The sequence below is a fragment of the Pelophylax lessonae genome (assembly GCF_965119305.1).
Source record: "Pelophylax lessonae genome assembly, chromosome: 3".
Classification (NCBI taxonomy): Eukaryota; Metazoa; Chordata; class Amphibia; order Anura; family Ranidae; genus Pelophylax; species Pelophylax lessonae.
Genome location: NC_138770.1, coordinates 578887757 through 578908570, shown reverse-complemented (window position 1 = coordinate 578908570; position 20814 = coordinate 578887757). Strand labels below are relative to the sequence as shown.

At 44.8% G+C, this 20814-nt stretch overlaps 1 protein-coding gene across 2 annotated transcripts in view; it reads right to left on the bottom strand.

Moving 5' to 3' along the window:
- Nucleotides 1-20814, bottom strand: part of UGP2 (UDP-glucose pyrophosphorylase 2) — a 241091-nt gene that overhangs the window by 134124 nt on the left and 86153 nt on the right. For both annotated transcript variants that reach the window (XM_082250159.1, XM_082250158.1), the window contains exon 3: nt 6773-6880. In XM_082250159.1, the coding sequence (XP_082106285.1) occupies nt 6773-6880 (108 nt within the window). The remainder of the gene's footprint in view (nt 1-6772; nt 6881-20814) is intronic.

Here is a 20814-nt window from a genome sequence, read left to right as displayed (position 1 = left end):
AAACGAGTAAACTCTCGAAAACACAAAACGTTGCTAAACTGGTTTGGAAAAAAAAAGCAGATTAAGTTTTTAATGCTGATTTTCTCCTGTCAGAAGAAACAGCATTGAACAATAAACCTGTGTGCATGATGTCTACAAAATGAGAAATTTAACCTACCGGCATGTCTTTGGAGCTTGGGAGGAAACCAGAGTGCCCAGAGGAAACCCACACAAGCACAGGGACAACATGAAAGTGTCCTGACCTGTAAGCAAACCAAGGTCCCCAGTGATGCAAGGCAGAAGTTCTAACATCTAAGCCACTGTGTTGATTGTTAGTTTTTGCACTTAAGTACATCTCTGGGGCATGTAAAGGCAACCAATATGAGAAATATGCAAGCTTTGAAAAGGTCAGCTGCCTGTTTTGAAGACCTGATATTGCAATAATTTTTGACTTACAGAATTTAAGTTCATGAAAAAAAAAAAAAAACTTAAACCTTAGCTCCTCAATTTTCTTTCCAGGCACCTTTGCGTTCTTGAGCATAGATGAAGACTGTAGTGATATCGGAAGCCATGCCTGGACTACAGAGCTGTGAGCGCAAACCACAATGCATACATAAAACAGTGACAGTATTTTACTTTTAGTCATATAGACAGGAACCTGTCTGACAAATCCTTTACCAATTCCCAGCAAATAGAATTTTTAAAAATAAATGCCCAGGAGAGGAAGGAAAAAAAAAAAAAAAGACGACATTTTCAACCATCGGGTGACAAGATATCATATGCCCGAAGGAGGATTTATTAAAATGTGCTTTCATGACAGGTTATATCACTTCCAATTCAACTGAATGATGCCTACTGTAGATCTAGGAGGAGAAAGCTTCCTCCGGACAAACAGTGCACTCTTTCACAAGCTGAGGTTAAGAATACGAGACCTTCACTCCCAGCCAACTACTGTACACAGCCCATGTAAATCATAGAGACACGTAGGCAGACCTGTCAGATCTATTAGCGTCACTGCACTTTTGTGGCAGCAATTTTTAAGCAAATGGCCCATTCCTAAAATAATGAAATAACTGTTTTGCCATACCTTCCTACATTAATGAAAGTAAAATTATGCAGCAAAATTAAAAAAAAAAAAAAAAAAGAAGGACACTGACAAATTGCAATATAAATATATATATATATATATATATATATATATATATATATATATATATATATATATATATATACACACACACTGTAAATAAGTACAAAAGAAGATTAAAAAGCGGCAGAAACGTGTCAAGAATTAAAACAAAAAAAATATGCCAAAATTTTAGGAAAAGGTCTATTTCAGTTTTCCTTCCTTAAAAATACTGGATTACACCTGAGTTAAGGGGGTATACAATTATCCGTCAAGGTTCTACTTCCAGCAACACTGCTTACATTCAAACTTCCAGGGAAGGTTGGAATTGGATTGGTTGCTTTAAAACACACTTTTTTAAACAAACTTTTCTGTATAGGAGAGAAAGCAAGAGATCTGCAGTGGTTGGGTTTGCGACCACATGTTCAGCACTGAAAGAAGGGGTTCTCAGATTATTAACAAAAGGTCATGGAGTGCCCATGTGCACTCCAACAAAGATTGGAAGAAAAACAGAAGAAGATTTTGCCGGTAGGTTGTGCTCCCTGTATGCATTTCAAAGCTTCAGTTTCAATTTTAAAGCAGTATTAAAGAAACAAAAATGAAAGGATAAGTCCACCTTAAAACTAAAAATCCCTGCATCTATAGACCTCCACAATCTAACACTAACCCATCTAGCCCTGTAAAGAAGTTATCAGTATACATGAAAAATATAGGCAGGTTGGGGAGGATTGGGCCACCTCCAGACCCACCTGTTTCTCCTCTATCTATTAGCAACCTTGCGCTTTCACTGTGGAGACACTCAAATGTATTAGTGTTAGGACTGCAAGGTACCCAGGGTGCCGTGAAGGGGCCTTGCAGCTTACACATGCGTTTGCAAATGTGTGTCAATGTGTGTAAACTCCTTTGTTTAACCTACATTGTTAGACAGGTTTGACAAGTTGATGGCAGACTGGTGGGTGAGTATGCCAAACTAGGGGCTGGCTGTTTTCCATGAAACTCTTTTAGTCCCCTTTTTCTTCTGTTTTTTCCATGTACAGGGATGGAGACGCAAAGCATTACCTGCTTGTGCCTCATTTAAAGTCCCAAACTGCCTATATTTTTCATGTAATTGGGGATGGAGATGCTGTGCCTTACAGGCTGGTGCCTCATTTAAAGTCCCATTTTGTCTTTACTACATCTACTAAAGGGATGAAGGTGCGTGCTTCTCAGCTTGTCATTTTTATTTTGTACCCTATGGCTATTACACAGCCAATTACAGCTATGATACATTTAAGACCAGTCATAGATGGGAGCAGGTTGGGGGAGGATTGGGCCACCTCCAGACCCACCTGTTTCCCATCTATCCATTAGCAACCTTGTGCTTCCACTGTGGAGACACTCAAATTTATTAGTGTAGGACTGCAGGATACACAGGGTGCCGAGAAGGGGCCTTGCAGCTTACACAAGCGTTTGCAAATGTGTGTCAACTAAACCCCTGTTTTTAACCTACATTGTTAGACAGGTTTATTCAGTTGGTGGCAGACTGGTGGGTGAGTATACCAAACTAGGGGCTGGCTGTTTTCCATGCACCTCTTTTATTCCCCTTTTTTCCAGCGGCCAAAGCTCTGCAGAGGACATGGCCGGCAACGGCTGTGAAATTAATGGAAAGGGACGTCACCCATTGACGAACTATGGGGCTTCCATTGTCGGCTGCGTCCTCTGCACCCGCCTCCACAGCGGAGCTGCGACTTACAGCTAAGCATGGGATCGGGTCGGATTGCTTTAAAAAAAGGCAAGTATACAGATTTCTTCTTTACAGGGCTAGACAGGTTAGTGTTAGATCGTGGAGGTCTATAGAAGCAGGGATTTTCGTGTTAAGGTGGACTCATTCTTTAAGGATATTGCAACTTTCAGAAAGCGCAACAAAACCGCAAGACATAAAAAAGAAGCCAATGGGAAAGCGCAGCCCACCAAATGCTCGGGTACACTAAGCTGCACTCGCAGTGTGGTCAAACCATATCGCATCAGTGAAAAGGGTCCTAAAGTCTAACTAATTAGATTATCCAAACCAAGTGGTTACACAAGGATACCTATCAGCGTTCAATATTGTACATGTTATTACACTATGCTACTATTGAGCTATGCTATGTGATATTTTTTACATGCTATCATTATTTGCTAAACTTGTCTATACTATGTAATACTATGTAATAAAATTACATTGTTTTACATATTTATTGTGGCATTCATTCAATCTCCAGCCAATAGCACCAGCCTCACACAAAGTCCCACGGGCCAATTTCTCTGTGTTTATATGTAATTTGGGATGGAGGCGTGCTTGGGCGGGAACCAGACCATTGCCCTCTTTGCTAAAGTCTAACTCCAGTTAACATTTTTAAAGCAGAGACCGTTTTTTCCCTTTTGGGATAAAAAAAAAAAATGTACATAAATAAATAAAAGCTTGCCATTGTAAGCAACCCAGTCAGTGGTAAATAGTTTTTATACCTCTGCCACTTTTACTGGACAGTTGGGTCTGTTAAAAGGAAGTTGAAAATAACAGACCTTCTTGCTGAAATCTCAGGTGAAAAAGGGGAAAAAAAACAGCCACAATGCAGCAACCACAACTAAGGATTGGCAAACTGTAATATATTGCATTTTGGGTTTAACACTGCTTTAACTATAGTGTAGCTTTAGGCATTATAGTTACTATTTATTTTCCATTTCAATCTATGGTAATGTGCAGGTTGTGCTACTTTTAAATGTACATTATATTTAAGAAGGTAGCAATTGCACTTCCCAATGTCTCTCCTAGCTCACTGACATGGTACACTGAAACATCTTCAGATTCAGGCATAAAAAGCCTGCTTGTGCCCCCATAAAAAGGGCCCAGTGTTTTCATGTTACACGTCTATACTCCGGCTCACACGCTGGGCCCATGCCAGGTTGGCCTCCTGCCACTCGTACGATGACATGTCCAAGCACAAACTACTATATAACAAGAGGGGATTCACGGCACTGTGCTTCAGCTTTAGAAGATGAAAACTTGCTCTCATTTTGTCTCCGCACAAATCACTTCTATTTACTGGTACAAAGGGAAAACCTCCTAAGGACTGCCAAACCCTCTGTAACAATTAGGCTGACTAGAGCATGTGTGTTCATTGTGTTACCCAATGGCAATTATAATCTCGGATTAAAAATCAGTGGAAAATATACATTACTGAAACAAAGGATGATAAATATAAATGTTATCATAGAAAATATTACCTGCATTAATGCAGCTTTTCTCATGATGGAATAGGTGTCTACTATTACACTTAATAGTATATACAATATAAAGCAGTAAGGGTATTTCTTGAAAAAAATTACAAATCCTTTGGTAGGCAGAACAATAACCCTCCTATATGAATTTTAACTGTATATTTAGCTGTTGGCCTTTTAAACAGGGGCTTATAATCCAAAGTATCTGAGGGATAAGGGGATCTTGATGGCAGAGATACAAATCAGACTCCTCATTTCACATTAGTAGTGATGCTTAGTAAAATAAAGGGGAAAAACAAATTGGTTGCTACAAGACACAGCTGATTGGCTCTTGACCCTGGATAACAGATCACTGCCGATGCATGCCCCAGGTGGCGCACAGGCAGCGCAAGCATGGGAGGCAAAGTGCAGCTGCGCTGTAGCGGTCATTCGGCTATAGCACAGTCGCAAAGAAGTTAAAAAAAAAAACCCCAAAAAAAGAAGTCACCCAGGACAAAAAAGGGGAGCTTTTACTGCAATAATTTCCTTAAAGCACTTTCGGACTGCCTGGCGAACCTGTGCGTGATTTTTTGCACGAGATCCGAGGTACGCATGCGCTGCCGGAGCCCAATCACAGTGGGAGCCAATGAGCGGGTCGAGCCACGATGGCTGCTGGTACCCGCCGATTGTACTGAGGAGAGGCAGAATGGCAGTCTGCCTATGTAAACAATGCAGACCACCGTTCTGTCACAGAGGAAAAAGGAGATCTTGTGTTTCGGCACGGATCTCTGTTTTCCTCTAGTGTATCCACTCCTACCACAGTTAGAAATCACTCCCTAGGAGCGCACTTAACTCTTTGCTCGCCCCTGTTAACCCCTTCCCTGCCAGTGTCATTTATACAGTGATAGTGCGTTTTTTTTTTTTTTTTAGCACTGATCACTGTATTGGTGTCACTGGTCTCCAAAAATTGTCACTTTGCAGAGAACAAATTTGACACTATGTCGCAGTCCTGCTGAAATTCACTGATCTCCACCATTAATGGTAAAAACAAAAAAAAAGTCCATAAATCTATCCCATAGTTTGTAGACACGACAACTTTTGCACAAACCAATCAACATACACTTATTGGGATTTTTTCTTAATACCAAAAAAACATGTAGTATTATTGGATGTGTTTTGTAGCAGAAAGTAAAAAATACTGTCAGTCTTTTTTTTTAAAAATAAAAACCACAGAGGTGATGAAATACCAAAAGAAAGCTCTATTTGTGGGGGGGGGGGGGGCGGGGGAAGGACATCAAATTTTTTTGGGGTACAGCGTTGCGTGACTGCACAATTGTCAGTTAAAGCAACGCAGTGCTGTGGACAAAAAACAAGGGGTGGTAGGGGCCAAGAGAGGACCCAAGAAAGCGGGACTATATCGGCATAACTGGTGGTTGCAGGAATACAAATACAACACTCCTATATGTATAAAAAATATATTCATTTTATTACAAAAGAATAAAAAACATGACAACAAGACATACAGTACATAAAAGATATACCGGTCCGTGTGTGTATGATAACTGTGTACCAAAATACCACACTACTGGATCCTAATATATATTTTGCAGACTATTGGTCCCTGGATAAGCCGACGCCTTTCGCATTCCTGCAACCACCAGTTATGCCGATATAGTCCCGCTTTCTTGGGTCCTCTCTTGGCCCCTACCACCCCTTGTTTTTTGTCCTAGTTTCTTGGGGATGATGGCATACTTTTCACGGTATCCATTTTTTTGACTTTTTCAACGGAGTGCTGTATTGCAAAAAATGGCCTGGCCAGGAAGGAAGCAAAAAAATTCCGGAGCTGAATTGGTTAATTCATAGTAGTCCCCTGCAATCTTTTACAGACCAGCCAGTATTTTCAGTCTCCTGGGCTGAATACCAACCAGTGTCATTCAACTCACCTCCTTTGTATCCAGGCTGCCATGGAGTTCCCTACTTGGACATTATTGGATGCAGTAAGGGCCACCCCAAACCTCCTCTGGCATGAGTTTACCCGATATGCAGAAGGGCCCTCCTGATTGAACTGTATTGTAACTGTACTGTTTGCCCCAACGATGTAAAGTACTGCATAAAATGTTGGCGCTATATAAATTTGTTAATGAAGTTCTGCATTATATTTTTCACTCTCTAGTTACATGGCTATACATCATGGGCATCAAACCATCAGGTGTCACATTTCTCAACAACGGTCACCTTGTTACCTGCAGTAAACTGACTCAATTTTGCATCATCAGAACTTGTACTGCCAATGTACACAAAAGCAGAACAAAGGAACTCGAGCAAGAACAATATACAGTAAAAAATAATGATATACCTTCACGGTAAAAGAAAGGTAAAAGATTTATTGTCTCATGAAACTTTGACAAATATTCGGCTTGGCACTTTGTAAAGAAAAATGGCCCAACTTACAGAATCCTCGGGAGGTCTCTGGATTTTACCCCAGTCCACAGATGGGCCCTTCTCTTGCAAAAAGCGGTGAAACAATTTCTGGAAGCCTTCCAGGTCTTTCTGTGTGTGCTGAAAGAAACAAAATAAATACTCTGTTGAAAGTATTCAGGTACAACCGCAACCAGAATAAACATTCTGATTACTTACTAGTTAAACAAATGCACACATCTTTTAATTAGAAACCCAGGCAACTTTTTTTTATTTCAACAACCTACGGACCGGACCAAGCCTATTTCTGACACGTTTACAAGTTAAAATCTTTTTTTTTTGCTAGAAGATTACTTCGAACCCCCAAACATTTATAACCCACAAACATGTATATTTAAATGTTTATATATTATATATATATATATATATATATATATATATATATATATATATATATATATATTTATTTTTATTTTTTTAGCAAAGACTCTATAAAATGGTGGTCATTTTTTGTCACGCGGTATTTGCGCAGCGGTCTTTCTAGCTCAATTTTTTTGGAAAAAATAAATTTCACTGCATTTAAAAAAACTAAACAGTAAAGCTAGCCCAATCCTTTTGTATATTGTGAAAGATGAGGTCACGTTGAGTAAATAGATACCTAACATGTTACGGTTTAACCACTTGCCGACCGCCGCACGACTATCTACGTCGGCGGTCAGCCCCTCACAGGCAAAGTGACGTAGGGCTACGTCACTAGCTTGTGAGGGTCTAGGGAGCGAGCGCGCGCCGCCGGAGGTGCGCTCCCGCTCGGTCACGGACCCCCCCGCGCGTGTGACCGGCGGACCCAATGTCCACCGGTCACTCTGCGATCGGAGGGGGAGAGGGAGAAAGTCAGGTGGCTTGTGTAAACAAGCTGCCTGTCATTCTCCCCTGTGTATGAAGGATGATCATACGGTTCTACTATGTAGAACCGTTGATCACTCTTCATATATCTGAAGCCACAGCCAATCACAGTAGAAAGCATGCCCCTAGGGACACACATAGCCCCTCCCTTTCAAAAAAAAGTTAACCCCTTCACTGCCAGTGTATTTTTACAGTAACAGTGCATATGTATAGCACTGATTACTGTAGAAATGTCACTGGTAACCCCAAAAGTGGCAAAAATGTCAGTCAAGGGTCCGATCTGTCCGCCGCAATGTCGCAGTACCGCAAAAAAAAAAAAAAAAAAAAAAAAAAAAAAAATCGCAGATCGCCGCCATTACGCGTTAAAAAAAAAAACAACAAAAATGACAAAAATCTTTCCCTTTGTTAGTAAACGCGATAACTTTTGCGCAAACCAATCAAAATACGCTTTTTGCGATTTTTTTTACCAAACATAGGTAGCATAAAACAAATTGGCCGAAAATGTTAAAAAATTTAGATTTTTACATTTTTTGGGGGGGGAATTTCATATAAAAAATGTGAAAGATATTGCTATTTTTGCAAAATTTACGCTCTTTTTTTGTTTATAGCGCGTGATCAAAAAAATCGCACAGGTGATCAAATACCACCAAAAGAAAGCTCTGTTTGTGGGAAAAAAGGACGCCAAATTCGTTTAGATACAGCGTCGCACGAACGCGCAATTGTCCGTTAAAGTCACGCAGTGCCGAATCGCAAAATACCCCCTGGTCAGGAAGGGCGTAAAATCTTCCGGGGCTTAAGTGGTTAAAATTGCGCACACCCCCCTGGAATGGCGACAAACTACGGTACTTAATCTCCATAGGCGACGCATTCAAATTTTTTAACTGTTACCAGTTTCGAGTTACAGAGTAGGTCTTTTTCTAGAATTATTGTTCTCACTCTGGCGATCGCGGCGATACCTCACATGTGTGATTGGGAACACAGTTTTCATTTGCGGGCGTGACTAGTATGCATTTTCTTTCGTGTGTTAGCTCACGGCGACGCTTTTAAAATAAAAATAAAAAAAATGTTCTCTCCTATTTACTGAATTGTTTAAAAAAAAACAAAACAACAAATCTGATCATTTTTTGCTGTCACAAGCAATGTAAACATCCCTTGTGACAGTAATAGGCACTCTTTATGAAGGGATCAGGGGTATAAAAGACCCCAGACCCCTCCACTGCACAAAGTATTCAAAATGCCAAAATCTGCATTTTTGAAAACTGACAGTTTTTTAAATTTGGCGCTATTAGCAGCCAAGTAAACCGGAAGTGACGTTGCTTCCGGGTTACATTGGAGACCCAATCAAAGCTGAATCCGGCTTTGTTCGAGGCTCCAACCAGCCGGCGGCTGTGATAGCTGGTTGCTTGGGTCTCCCGGTGGGGTGGGAGACCTGGTTAGAGCCGTGGGGGGGGGGGGGGGGGTGCTGACACACATCCCCTCCCGCTTGCTGGGATAATGGCCGAGCGGCTGCTGAAAAACGGCCGGCTCTAAAAAAAAGAACGCTATCGGGTTAATGCCTTCAGCTATCATCCCAGTACAACCAAGCAGATGTACAGGTACGTTGGTTTGTGGGAAGTAATTAAAGCAGAATTTTACCCATAACATGATAAAAAAAAAAATGTTATTTGTTTAGCAAGGAACATGCATTCCACAAATAATATTATGCTACCAAAATTAGCCCCCGTTCACATAGGGGCGATCCGACTTCGGGTGGCGACCTCATAACATTGAAGTCTATGGCGGTCGCCTCCTGGTCGCCCCAAAGAAGCTCCGGACCCTTTTTCTAAGTCGGAGCGACTTGTGTCGCTCCTATTAGAACGGGTCCACAGCTTCCCTATGGAAGGCGACCTGCGGCGACCTGTGAGGAGACCAGGTCGCCTCTATGTGAACGGGGGCTTAGTGTGTGCAGTAATTTGCCTCCAGCATTGCGCAGTTTCTTCTTGCTGGATGATGCCATTTTTATTAAAGCCCAGAGCCCCTGAACAGCATTAAATAATAAAGCGGAAATAAACCTGTAAAAAAACAGATACATTTGTGGAATGCCGGGATTGCTAACTGTCACATCTGCTTGTGCCCTCAAACTGTCAAACCATCAAATGGCTGGTGTCATAACTGATCACATGTGTAGCACCATGGCAGTTGCAGATCAAACAGATGCAGCTTCCTTGGCTGTACAACATAGGAGGGTTTAATTCTGCTTTAAAGCTGTTAGCAGATCAGCCTCTAAAAATTCAGCAGTGCCTAAAATAGAGAGCAACTGAACATGTGCGGAGCAAGAGGAGACCATGGATTATTGGATTTTAAACAGTATACACACTTATTTGTAATGTTTTACATAGCTATACCGGCAAAAAGGCCCAGCCTGAAGTGATCTAGCAGGACTTACATTTCTGACTAAAGTTTTACTATAAGATAGATTGAGAAACCCTTATAACCTTCTATTTTATGGACATACAGTATATATCTTAAATGAAGAGGCTTTCCCAAACCCATTCCCAGGTGTCACCAGCCATGGTGACACAAACTACAATAAAAATCTGCCAGAGGTTATAAAAAATAAAAAAAAAGTTGAATGACTTGTGCTGCTCCTTTGATGTTAATACTATAGGGAGTCACTGACCTGCAACACATAACACATATGCAGCTAAAGATATGCACAACTGACAGAAGTTCTTACATGCATGCTTGTTCATCAATGGCTGCAAGTATTAAAGAATGTGCATCAAACTTAACAGGCAGGCAGATAGCATCTTAAAAATAGGCCTTGCGAATTCAATTCCAAAGTCCACTTATTCTTTGAGGGGCCTCCATCTCAAACTTGGTGCATAAAGATAAAAAAAAAAAAAAACTGTGGTGGGAAAACAATTAACATACTTTTCAATCCCATGGCAGCGGCGTGACATCACTAGGTTTCCGATGAGACTCCCTTTAAGGCGAGTACCCACAAAAAGCTTGAAGAATAACATCCAGCACAGCGTAGGGGTGTCTTCTTGTGAAATTTAAACTACTCCGCATTCCTTGGGATTTTGCTAAGAGGATGACAATGTCAACCTCGCCTAGGCATTGTGGGCAGAAACTGGAGTAGGGCAGGTATACTTAAAGGATAAGTCCACCCTAAAATGCAAATCTATGCATCTATAGACCACCACTATCTAACACTAACCTATCTAGCCCTGTAAAGAAGAAATCTGTATACATGCCTTTTTTTAAGCCAATCCAACCTGATCTCCAGTGGCAGAAGCTCACGGCCGACAACAGCTGTGAAATGAATGCGGAGTGACCCATAAACTTAAGGGCCATACACACTATACAATTGTCTTTAGATTTTTTTCTTTAGATTTACCAAAACCATATAATATGAGGTCAAATCTAAACACTTTCAATTTGTATGCAGTCAGGCAGGCCCTTGCACTACATAGTTGAAGGTAAATCTCAAGGAAATCTAACCACAAAAGTTGTATAGTGTGTATCCAGCTTTACTATGGGGCTCGGGTCAGATTGGCTTAAAAAAAAGGTAAGTATATGGATTTCTTTTTTACAGGGCTAGATAGGTTAGGATTAGCTTGTGCATGTCTATAGATGCAGGAATTTTAATGTTAGGGTGGACCTATCCTTTAAAGTATATTTAACATCCCCAACCCCATTTTTTGTGCAGCGTTTCGAGAGCAGGGAAGGGGGCCGTAAGCAAATAGCTTTTCCTTGCTTTTTTAGTGCAAGTTCTGCCTTAAATAAAATGTAAAAAATTCACAGCAAATGGCACCCTTCAAGCTTCTCTTAGGACACAAGGTTTTTTTATTTTTTTTTTTAACATAGAATAACGGAATTTTTGTAAAATCTTACCTGTCAAATTCCTTTCTCTGAGTCCTCAGACAGTCGCCGCCATCTTCATATTCGTCACAATGGGGTATTAGACTTTGCTCCGAAGGAGTAGCTAGGCAACAGAATATGTTAACATTAAAGCTTTTAACATATCCCACCCCCAGGGGGTGGTCCCCTCAGTCAATACCCTCCTACTTCCTGCATCCATATCCCAGTTTCAGTGGAATAGCAGTAGAGTATACAACCAAACCCCAAAAGAGGGGCGGGGGCGGCGACTGTCGGAGGACTCAGAGAAAGGAATTTTACAGGTAAGATTTTACAAAAATTCCGTTTTCTCTTACGTCCTCCGACAGTCGCCGCCATCTTCATATTAGTCACAATGGGGACGTCCCAAAGCAGTGCAAACATGAGGGGTGGGAAACGCAGCCGCGCCGTAAGGCAACGCAGTCTCCACATCAAAGAAAGGAACCTTACCAAAGGAAGGAAACCAGCTGGGCAACATGAAAAAAACTTGCTCAACAGGAGCAACAACCCAGGAAAAGCAAATAACCCAGGGATAAAAAACATATCCCAAAACGCCAGGGGTCCAAAACAAAGGACCCTAAGGAACTGCCGCACTAAGAACCTTGCGGCCAAAGGAAGCATCTGCCGATGCCTGAACATCCACTCTGTATAATTTTGTGAAAGTGTGTACGGTCGACCAGGTAGCCGCCTTACACACCTGGGCCACAGAAGCCCCATGACGACAGGCCCAAGACGTACTCAGAGATCTAGTAGAGTGCGCCTTCACAGGCATAGGGGGAACTTTTCCCTGCAAAGCATATGCCTGTTCAATGGTCTGTCTGATCCATTTGGCGATGGTAGAAGCCGACGCCGCCAAGCCCTTCCGAGGACCTTCCGGAAGAACAAACAAAGAATCCGTCTTGCGAAAAGACTCAGTCGATTTAAGGTAAACCCTTATCGCCCGAACAACATCCAAAGAGTGCAACCTCACCTCCTGGATGTTTAGGCTTCGCGCAAAGCGAAGGCAAGACAATATCCTCATTGAGATGAAATTCCGAAACTCGCTTCGGAAGAAAAGAAGGATTAGGTCGCAAGACCACCTTATCCAAGTGAATGACCAGATACGGAGACTTGCAGGACAAAGCCGCCAGCTCCGACACTCTGCGAGCCGAAGTGATCGCCACCAAAAAGGCGACCTTTTTGGACAACATAGACAACGAGATCTCCCTGATCTGTTCAAAAGGAGCACGTTGTAGCACAGATAGAACGAGATTCAAGTCCCAAGGAGGCAGAGGTTCCCTCCTAGGAGGGACCAGATGCCGCACCCCTTGAACAAAGGTGCCAACCAAGGAGTTAGAAGCCACAGGACGTTGAAAAAGAACGGCCAGCGCAGACACCTGACCCTTGATCGTAGCCAGCGCCAAACGCTGGTCGACACCCGTTTGAAGGAAGGACAACACTCGAGAAACCGAGTACGTGCGAGGAGAAAACCCCCTGGACTCACACCAGGCAAAATAGGCCTTCCAAGTACGGTAATAGACCTTCCCAGAGGAAGGCTTCCTCGCGTTGATCAAAGTGCGAATGACCTCAGGGGAGAGACCCCTAGCCTTCAGGACCTCGGTCTCAACAGCCAGGCCGTCAAAGCCAGCGACTGTAAAGCAGGATGGAATATCGGCCCTTGAGACAGGAGATCTTCTCGAAGAGGTAGACGCCATGGGGCGTCGACCGCCAGATTCACGAGGTCTGCGTACCAGGACCGGCGAGGCCAGTCCGGCGCCACAAGAATCACCGTGCTGCAGTCCGATTGCAACCTGCGAAGGAACCTGGACAGCAATTGAATCGGTGGAAACGCATACATCAGTCTGTACTGATGCCACGGGACCACCAACGCGCCTGACGCGTCTGCCCGAGGGTCGCGCGTCCTTGCCACGAACCTTCTCACCTTGTTGTTCAGACGAGACGCGAACAGGTCCACAACTGGAAGACCCCACTTCGCGCACAACATCTGGAAGACAGCCGGGTGGAGAGACCATTCCCCCTGATCCAGGGTCTGGCGACTCAGATAGTCCGCCTGCCAGTTCTCCACCCCCGGAATGTGAACTGCCGTTATCGCCGGGACATGAGTCTTGGCCCAAGACAGAATGTCGGCCACTTCCCGAGCCGCTCGGGCACTCCTGGTGCCCCCTTGGTGGTTGATGTAGGCCACCGCCGTGGCATTGTCCGTCTGCCCCCGAACCGGACAGCCCTGCAGCCTGTCCGTCCAGCGACGAAGGCAGAGATTTATCGCACGCAATTCCAGAATGTTGATCGGAAGGGAGGACTCCCCCTCCTACCAAGTTCCCTGGGCGGACAGAACGCCCAGAACGCCACCCCAGCCCGACAGGCTGGCATCCGTGGTGATCACTTTCCATGAGATAGGACGAAAGGACTTGCCCCCCCGAAACCATCGGGGACTGGAGCCACCACAGAAGATCCCTTCTGGTGCGATGGCTCAACGAGATCTGAAGATCCAGAGATTGAGGTCGCCCGTCCCACCTGGACAGGATCTCCGCTTGGAGACCCCGCGTGTGAAACTGGGCGAAGGGAATCGCCTCAAAGGCCGAGACCATCAATCCCAGACATCTCATGCTCGTCCGCAGAGACGAGTGCGGAACGTCCCTGAGGGACCTGACTTCCTCCTGAAGAGTCCCGAGTTTGTCTTCCGGCAGGAAGACCTTCGCCTGGACCGAGTCCAGGATCATTCCCAGGTAGGGAAGACGAACCGACGGACTCAGCGTCGACTTTGGAAAATTTATCGTCCAACCAAACTCCTGCAGAGTTTGCATCGTGACGGACAGGTCCTTTTCCAGACCCTGGCTGGTCGCAGACCGAACCAGAATGTCGTCCAGATACCCCAGGACAGAGATGCCCTTGGCTCTCAACAAAGCCAGAACGGGTGCAAGCACCTTGGTGAAAACCTGTGGAGCCGAGGCGAGACCAAAAGGTAACGCCACGAATTGGTAATGATCCTCCGCAATGGCGAATCGAAGGTACCTCTGGTGACCCTCGAAAATCGGGATGTGAAGGTACGCATCCTTCAAATCGATGGAGGCCATGAATTCCCCCGGAACCAGGGCAGCCACCACCGACCGCAGGGATTCCATGCGGAACTTGCGAACCCGCACAAAGCGGTTCAGAGCCTTCAAGTCCAGAATTGGACGAACCTTGCCCTCCTTCCTGGGCACGGTGAACAGATTTGAATAAAACCCCCGAAATCTGTCCCGATGAGGCACCGGAACCACCACTCCCTGAGCCCTCAGGTCCCGCACCGCTAGGTGCAGATCCCGCAAACGCTCCGGAGACAGTTGAAGATTTGAGGGAAAGAATCTGCTCTCCGGCCGAGAGAGAAACTCGATCTTGTAGCCAGATCGAACGATTTCCTGAACCCACCGGTCCCACACGCGGGCCAGCCAGGGTTGAAGAAAACCGAGCAAGCGTCCCCCCCACCCCAGAACTGGGTGAGGGCGCCCCTTCAGGCCGCATTGTTATGGGCAGCGGGTCCGGACTGACCGGACTTCTGTTTACCAGACCACGGCTTCTTTTGGGAGCCTTGACCCTTGAATGGTTTGCCCTTGTAGTGCGACCGAAAGGCACGAAAGGACCCCTGAGGAGGCCGAAAATTAGTATGTTTCTTACCAGGAGCCCCCTTAGCCTTGGGGAAGTGGGTCAAGAGAGTGCTCTTACCGCCCGTGATCCCCTTTATCAACGTATCCAAGGATTCCCCAAAAAGGCGAGATCCATCATAAGGCAGATTGGCTAAGGTCTTGCGCGAAGATTGGTCCACAGACCAACACTTTAACCAAACCAGGCGGCGAGACAACACCGCCACGCTTTGTACACGTGCAGCCAACGGCACTAAATCCAAGTCCGCATCACACAGATACATGACACCCTGATGGATTTGATCCACCATATCCAATGTCGCCGGTGAGGCCGAATCAGCCACTAAGACGCGCCTAAGCACCTGCGTCCAACTTGCGACAGCATGGGCTGCCATAAGAGAGGCAAACAGAGCTTTCAGCATCGAACCCGTAACAGAATAAGTATGACGGGCAAGAGACTCCATTCTCCTATCCGTGGCATCTCGGAACACCGGAGTATCCTCTGCAGGAATCGCAGTGGATTTATTCAAAACCGCAATCGCGTGATCCACCGGGGGTGGCACACACCACCGTTCATCAGTGGCAGGTGTGAAAGGATAACGCAGCCTGAACCTACTTGGCACAGCAAAAGGCTTGCGTAAATTGCGCCATTGTTCCTTAACAGCGCGCTGAAAATCATCAGTGCAGGGAAAGACCTGCGATGTCTTGCGTCTTTTCTGCGTCCCATAAGCCGCCAGGGCAGCAGGAGGACACAGTTCATCCTGCAAACGCGTTTGTTTTATAGAAGCAACCAATTCATCCATGATTGCAAGCTCTTCAGGCGAGCCAGGGGGAGAATTATCAACCCCCTCAACCTCAGCCTCCACCTCGGACCCCACGAGATCCAGGGAGGAACAGGACCCCGATAAGGAGACCCCAGCCATAGCAGCCCCATCACCATCACCCTCAGAATCAGAGGAAACAGAAACTCTGGGTCTTTTAGTGGATTGAGCAGCCACCAGCATCTGCACCTGAGCAGCAAGGTTATCCACCACTTCGGCTAAATCCCCCCCTGGGGGGGAAACAGCAGTCCCCTGGCTTCCCACCAAGGTGGCAGGAAATTTGCCCTCCTGAGAATCCATTGCCCCAAAAAATATGCCGGACAGGGATGGGTCGTTCACTGTGCCAGGAGCGTTACCTGGCTGAACGCTCGAAGGCAGGCTCTGGGAAGCCACTGACCCACGACCTGCGACCAGGGGGATCAGCCCGAGACCCAGCCCACACGAATCCTCTTCATCAGAAGAACTAACTAATTCTGACAAAAAGAACAGCTAAATAAAGAGAGAGAAAAAACTCAAACAAAAAATCAAAAAAAAGACTGAGGCAAAAAGCCCCAGCATAGAGAGATCCAGCTACTCCTGACAAGCTAGACATTGAAACTGGGATATGGATGCAGGAAGTAGGAGGGTATTGACTGAGGGGACCACCCCCTGGGGGTGGGATATGTTAAAAGCTTTAATGTTAACATATTCTGTTGCCTAGCTACTCCTTCGGAGCAAAGTCTAATACCCCATTGTGACGAATATGAAGATGGCGGCGACTGTCGGAGGACGTAAGAGAAATATTATTTTGCCTCCCCTCTAAAGTGTATGCAAGAAATTTGATTTTATTTATTTAAATTGAAATATTTCACAAAGCAGCAAAAGTTGCTTCCCTAAACTGGATGCTATGAGGTCTTCCCACACACCGAGGACTCTACAGAAGAATCCAATCAATCATTCTTTACTGTCCAAAACCACCTCATCCACATTATTGGATCATAAGAACCAATGGAATTAATGATGAACTTGATGAACTGATGACCTGAATATACTAATTGCCTTTTAACTTGATTCCCTGATTGAATGTAGAAAACTGAAAGGCACTTCAATGGCATATGATCTAACCACCTATAAAAGTGATCTGAATATTTTCCTGATTTTCTAGGTAGAACCTGTGTTAGGGCCTCTTTGACACGGAGTGGACCGTATTGCGATCCGCTCCGGCACTTTTTTTTTTTTTTTTACGGACACGGATGACACTTGTGTCACCCGGTCCGTATGTCCGCATATCATCCCATCCGTTTGCGGATGATATTACGGACATAATGCATGTCTATGGGATTGCGGATGTCATCGGATGACACCGCTGACATCCGATTTTGCGTCCTTTCCGTTTTTTTTTAAAACGGAAGAAAAATAGGGTTCTGTTCCGTTCCAAAAAAACGGAACAGAACTGAAAGGACACAAATCGGACGTCAGCGGATGACCATCCACTGACATCCGCAATCCCATTGACATGCATTATGTCCGTATATCACCCGCAAACGGATGGGGTGAAACATAGAAACATAGAATGTGTCGGCAGATAAGAACCATTTGGCCCATCTAGGCCCATCTAGTCTGCCCAATATATCTGATGGTGATATACGGACATACGGAAGGCCCGTGTGAAAGAGGCCTTAGGCCCCTTTCACACCTGTCCGCTCCGTCAGCGGACTCAGTTTTTCTCAGCGAGCATCGATCCGCTGATCCCTGCTGAGCAGGCGGGGGACAGCTCCGTCTCCGCTCTGTGTGCTGAGATGGGGGAATTGGATTAGAACGGACCGCCTGTCCGTTCTCATCCGATCTGATCCGCCAGATAGATGGAAAATAGGATTTCCATCCATCCGGATTTGACGGACAGGATCGGATTGGATGTCAGCGGAAATGTCTCCACTGACATCCGCTGCACCATAGAGATGCATAGGGCATACGTTCAGATCCACCTGAAAAACTTAAAGGCGGATCTGAACGGTCCGCATGTGTGAAAGGGGCCTTAGACTTTGCTACCTGAAGAAATTAAACCTGATAGGAGTGTGTTGCAACCCCCAAGCCGGGTATGGTATTAGCACTGCCAAGGTTTGCTTTTGAGAAATAACTGGTCTAGTAAGTCGCCAACTTACACTAGGTAAGTTAAAGCGTTCCTAAACTGGTGGATTTTTTTTCCCCTGGCCCTCCTTTCCCACACCATCTCCAAGCTAAGATACGGGCTCAAGACTGCACTGTCCGCAGTTAACGCTTTCCTGTAAAGACCAGAAGTTCAGGGAAACAGCACAGGAGCACGAACCAGCAGCAAGTTGTAAACTGCAAGTGCTGGGGTAAGAATTTTGATAAATAGCTATGGAATATGTTAAGCTAAAAAATGCTGAGGGTTTAAATGCTACTTTAAGTACTTTCAGCCAAAGACCTGGAACAAGTATGAATATCAAAAAAGAGTCAAAATGCCCTTATGTGCCATATTAGCCATACAGTATGCTCTCTGGGTCAACAATTCAAAGCTCACAATGCAAGCTGTAACAACGCCCAGCTTCCCTCTACCCTTGTCTCCCACCTTCCCACACCACATTCATGTGGGGAGACATGCAGCCAACACCTGGCACCTCGCACCAAGTTTCCGCCACTCCACACCTCCTGTGTGCGAGGTGCCAGGCTATCAGGTCCTCTGCTGTGGCTGGTGTGTGGATCCCCTCCTGCTGGACTCATACTTCCTTCCCCCAGGAGCCAGGGTCTTGCGGGTACAGCACACACTGTGTCCTGCTAGAGGCAAAACATTTGCCCCCTGGCTGCAGTCCTGATGTGGCCACGTGTGAAGGGGCAGAACCTGTTGCCCAGGCAATCTGATGCTAAGCACCAGGTTGCCCGGGCCGCAGGATCGCACCCTGGTTCAAGTATATATGTGCTGGAGGAAACGGTGTGAATTTCCTCTGCCGGTCTCAATGAATGCTGAATGTACCTGTGATGGTTTTATAAGAGTTATCACAAAGCCCATATTCCATCAACTCAAGGAAAAGTGAGTAGCCACTGTTTATTCTTCTTTATTGTATTCTAGCTAAATAGACCCCCCACAATTTCAGTTTTAATAAAGTTCTTGAAAAAAACACTAGGGCAACTATTGCAAAGCCTACTTTTTTTCATACTTTTGCATGTCAAAATTTTTTAATGTAACAGGGAATTGAATGAATAAAAAGTGCGTATCTTAACAAAAAACAGACCAGCTTTCTCTTGTTTTACTAACAACCACTTAAAATCTAGAATCCCTCAAATCCCTGGAGAGAACTCCAGAGCAGAGAAGTAATTCTAAGCAGCAGTGATGACCTCATCGTTGCCAATCACTATGTGTGATGAGAAAATTCTTCATTTTTTAGCTGTTTATCTGTTTTGTCCTTACCACACGCATGGCCCTATAGAGAATTAACAATTACAGCAGGTCAAAGACCTGTATTACAAAAGGAAAAACCCTACAGTATACCCTGTATATTTTTTCCACAAAAAACAGGTGCTGTTCTGTTCTGGTAGAAGTCCGATTTGAACCAAGCAGATAGACATCTGAGTTTATTTAGATAAGGAAAGCGGAGGTTTTCTTTGAAGCTCCACAGTCATGTATGACTCTTGGGATATATCAAGCTCAGAATTCCATTTCCAAGAATCCTCCAGGACAACACTCTTAACCAGAGAACATGATCCAATCTCTCCAATGGAGTACAAGCAAGAAGTATAAAAAGCTCTGCCCTATCACACTTGCCCGAGGGGCAAGTACCCAGTTATAAATAACCCTGAAGGTTAAATGCATTTCTAAATAATAATAATAATAATGAGAAAAAATAAGATCAGCAATGCTCCCCACCACAAAAAGTTATTAGGGGGCTATACCTAAAAGTTTGGAAAATGGCAGTTTTTCACTGCATGACCTGCTCAAGACCAAGACTGTCTTTAGGACTTGAAGCTTGACTTGAAGCTTTAGAATACACTTATTTTCTGGGTTAGGAGACTGGTCCTGGCCCTTTCTGCCTCCTGTTAAGAGCTTAACAGAGTAGGCCAATGATGAGACTTGGAAAATGTGAAGGGGGGGAAATGAGCAGCTCTCCAACCCATCATGCAAAAGTTTAATGTGTATGTCAGTATTTGACAGTTCAGCTTCACTTTATTACATGCAGTATTTACTTCATAATCCGGTATGTAAAAAAAGGACAAAGCAGAATCTAGTTGTGTTTGATGCTGCATACAAGAACACTGAAGCGGGTTTTAAAAAGTCAGGTGGTAAGTGCCATTTTATCATTAAAAATTAGAGCACTCACCAACATAAACCACAGTGCAAGGACTGGGTACATATTTGAAACAGTCTTTGATCCATAAAATAAACCAAACAGGTCTTTGAGTCCCGGTTCACACTAGGGCGACCTGTGAGGCGACCTGGTCGCCTCACAGGTCGCCTCCCATAGGGAAGCTGCGGACCCGTTCTAATAGGAGCGACACAAGTCGCTCCGACCTAGAAAAAGGGTCCGGAGCTTCTTTGGGGTGACCAGGAGGCGACCGCCATAGACTTCAATGTTATGAAGTCCGTGGCGGCCGCTCCGAGGTCGCGGCGCGCTGCTCGCACCGCGACCTCGGAGGTCGCGGTGCGCAGTAGCGTCGCCCCTGTGTGAACGGGGCCTTAAGGAAACTAATCAATATATTTTCAAAATAAGTGCTAAATGATAACATGTAGGGAATTGTACATTAGCCACTAGAGATCACCCTTTATTATAAGGTGTCCCTCTTCCTCCTCGCCCTATGAGATAAGGTAGCTGATCTTTTATACACACGGTATATCTAAAAAAGTTAAACATAGATT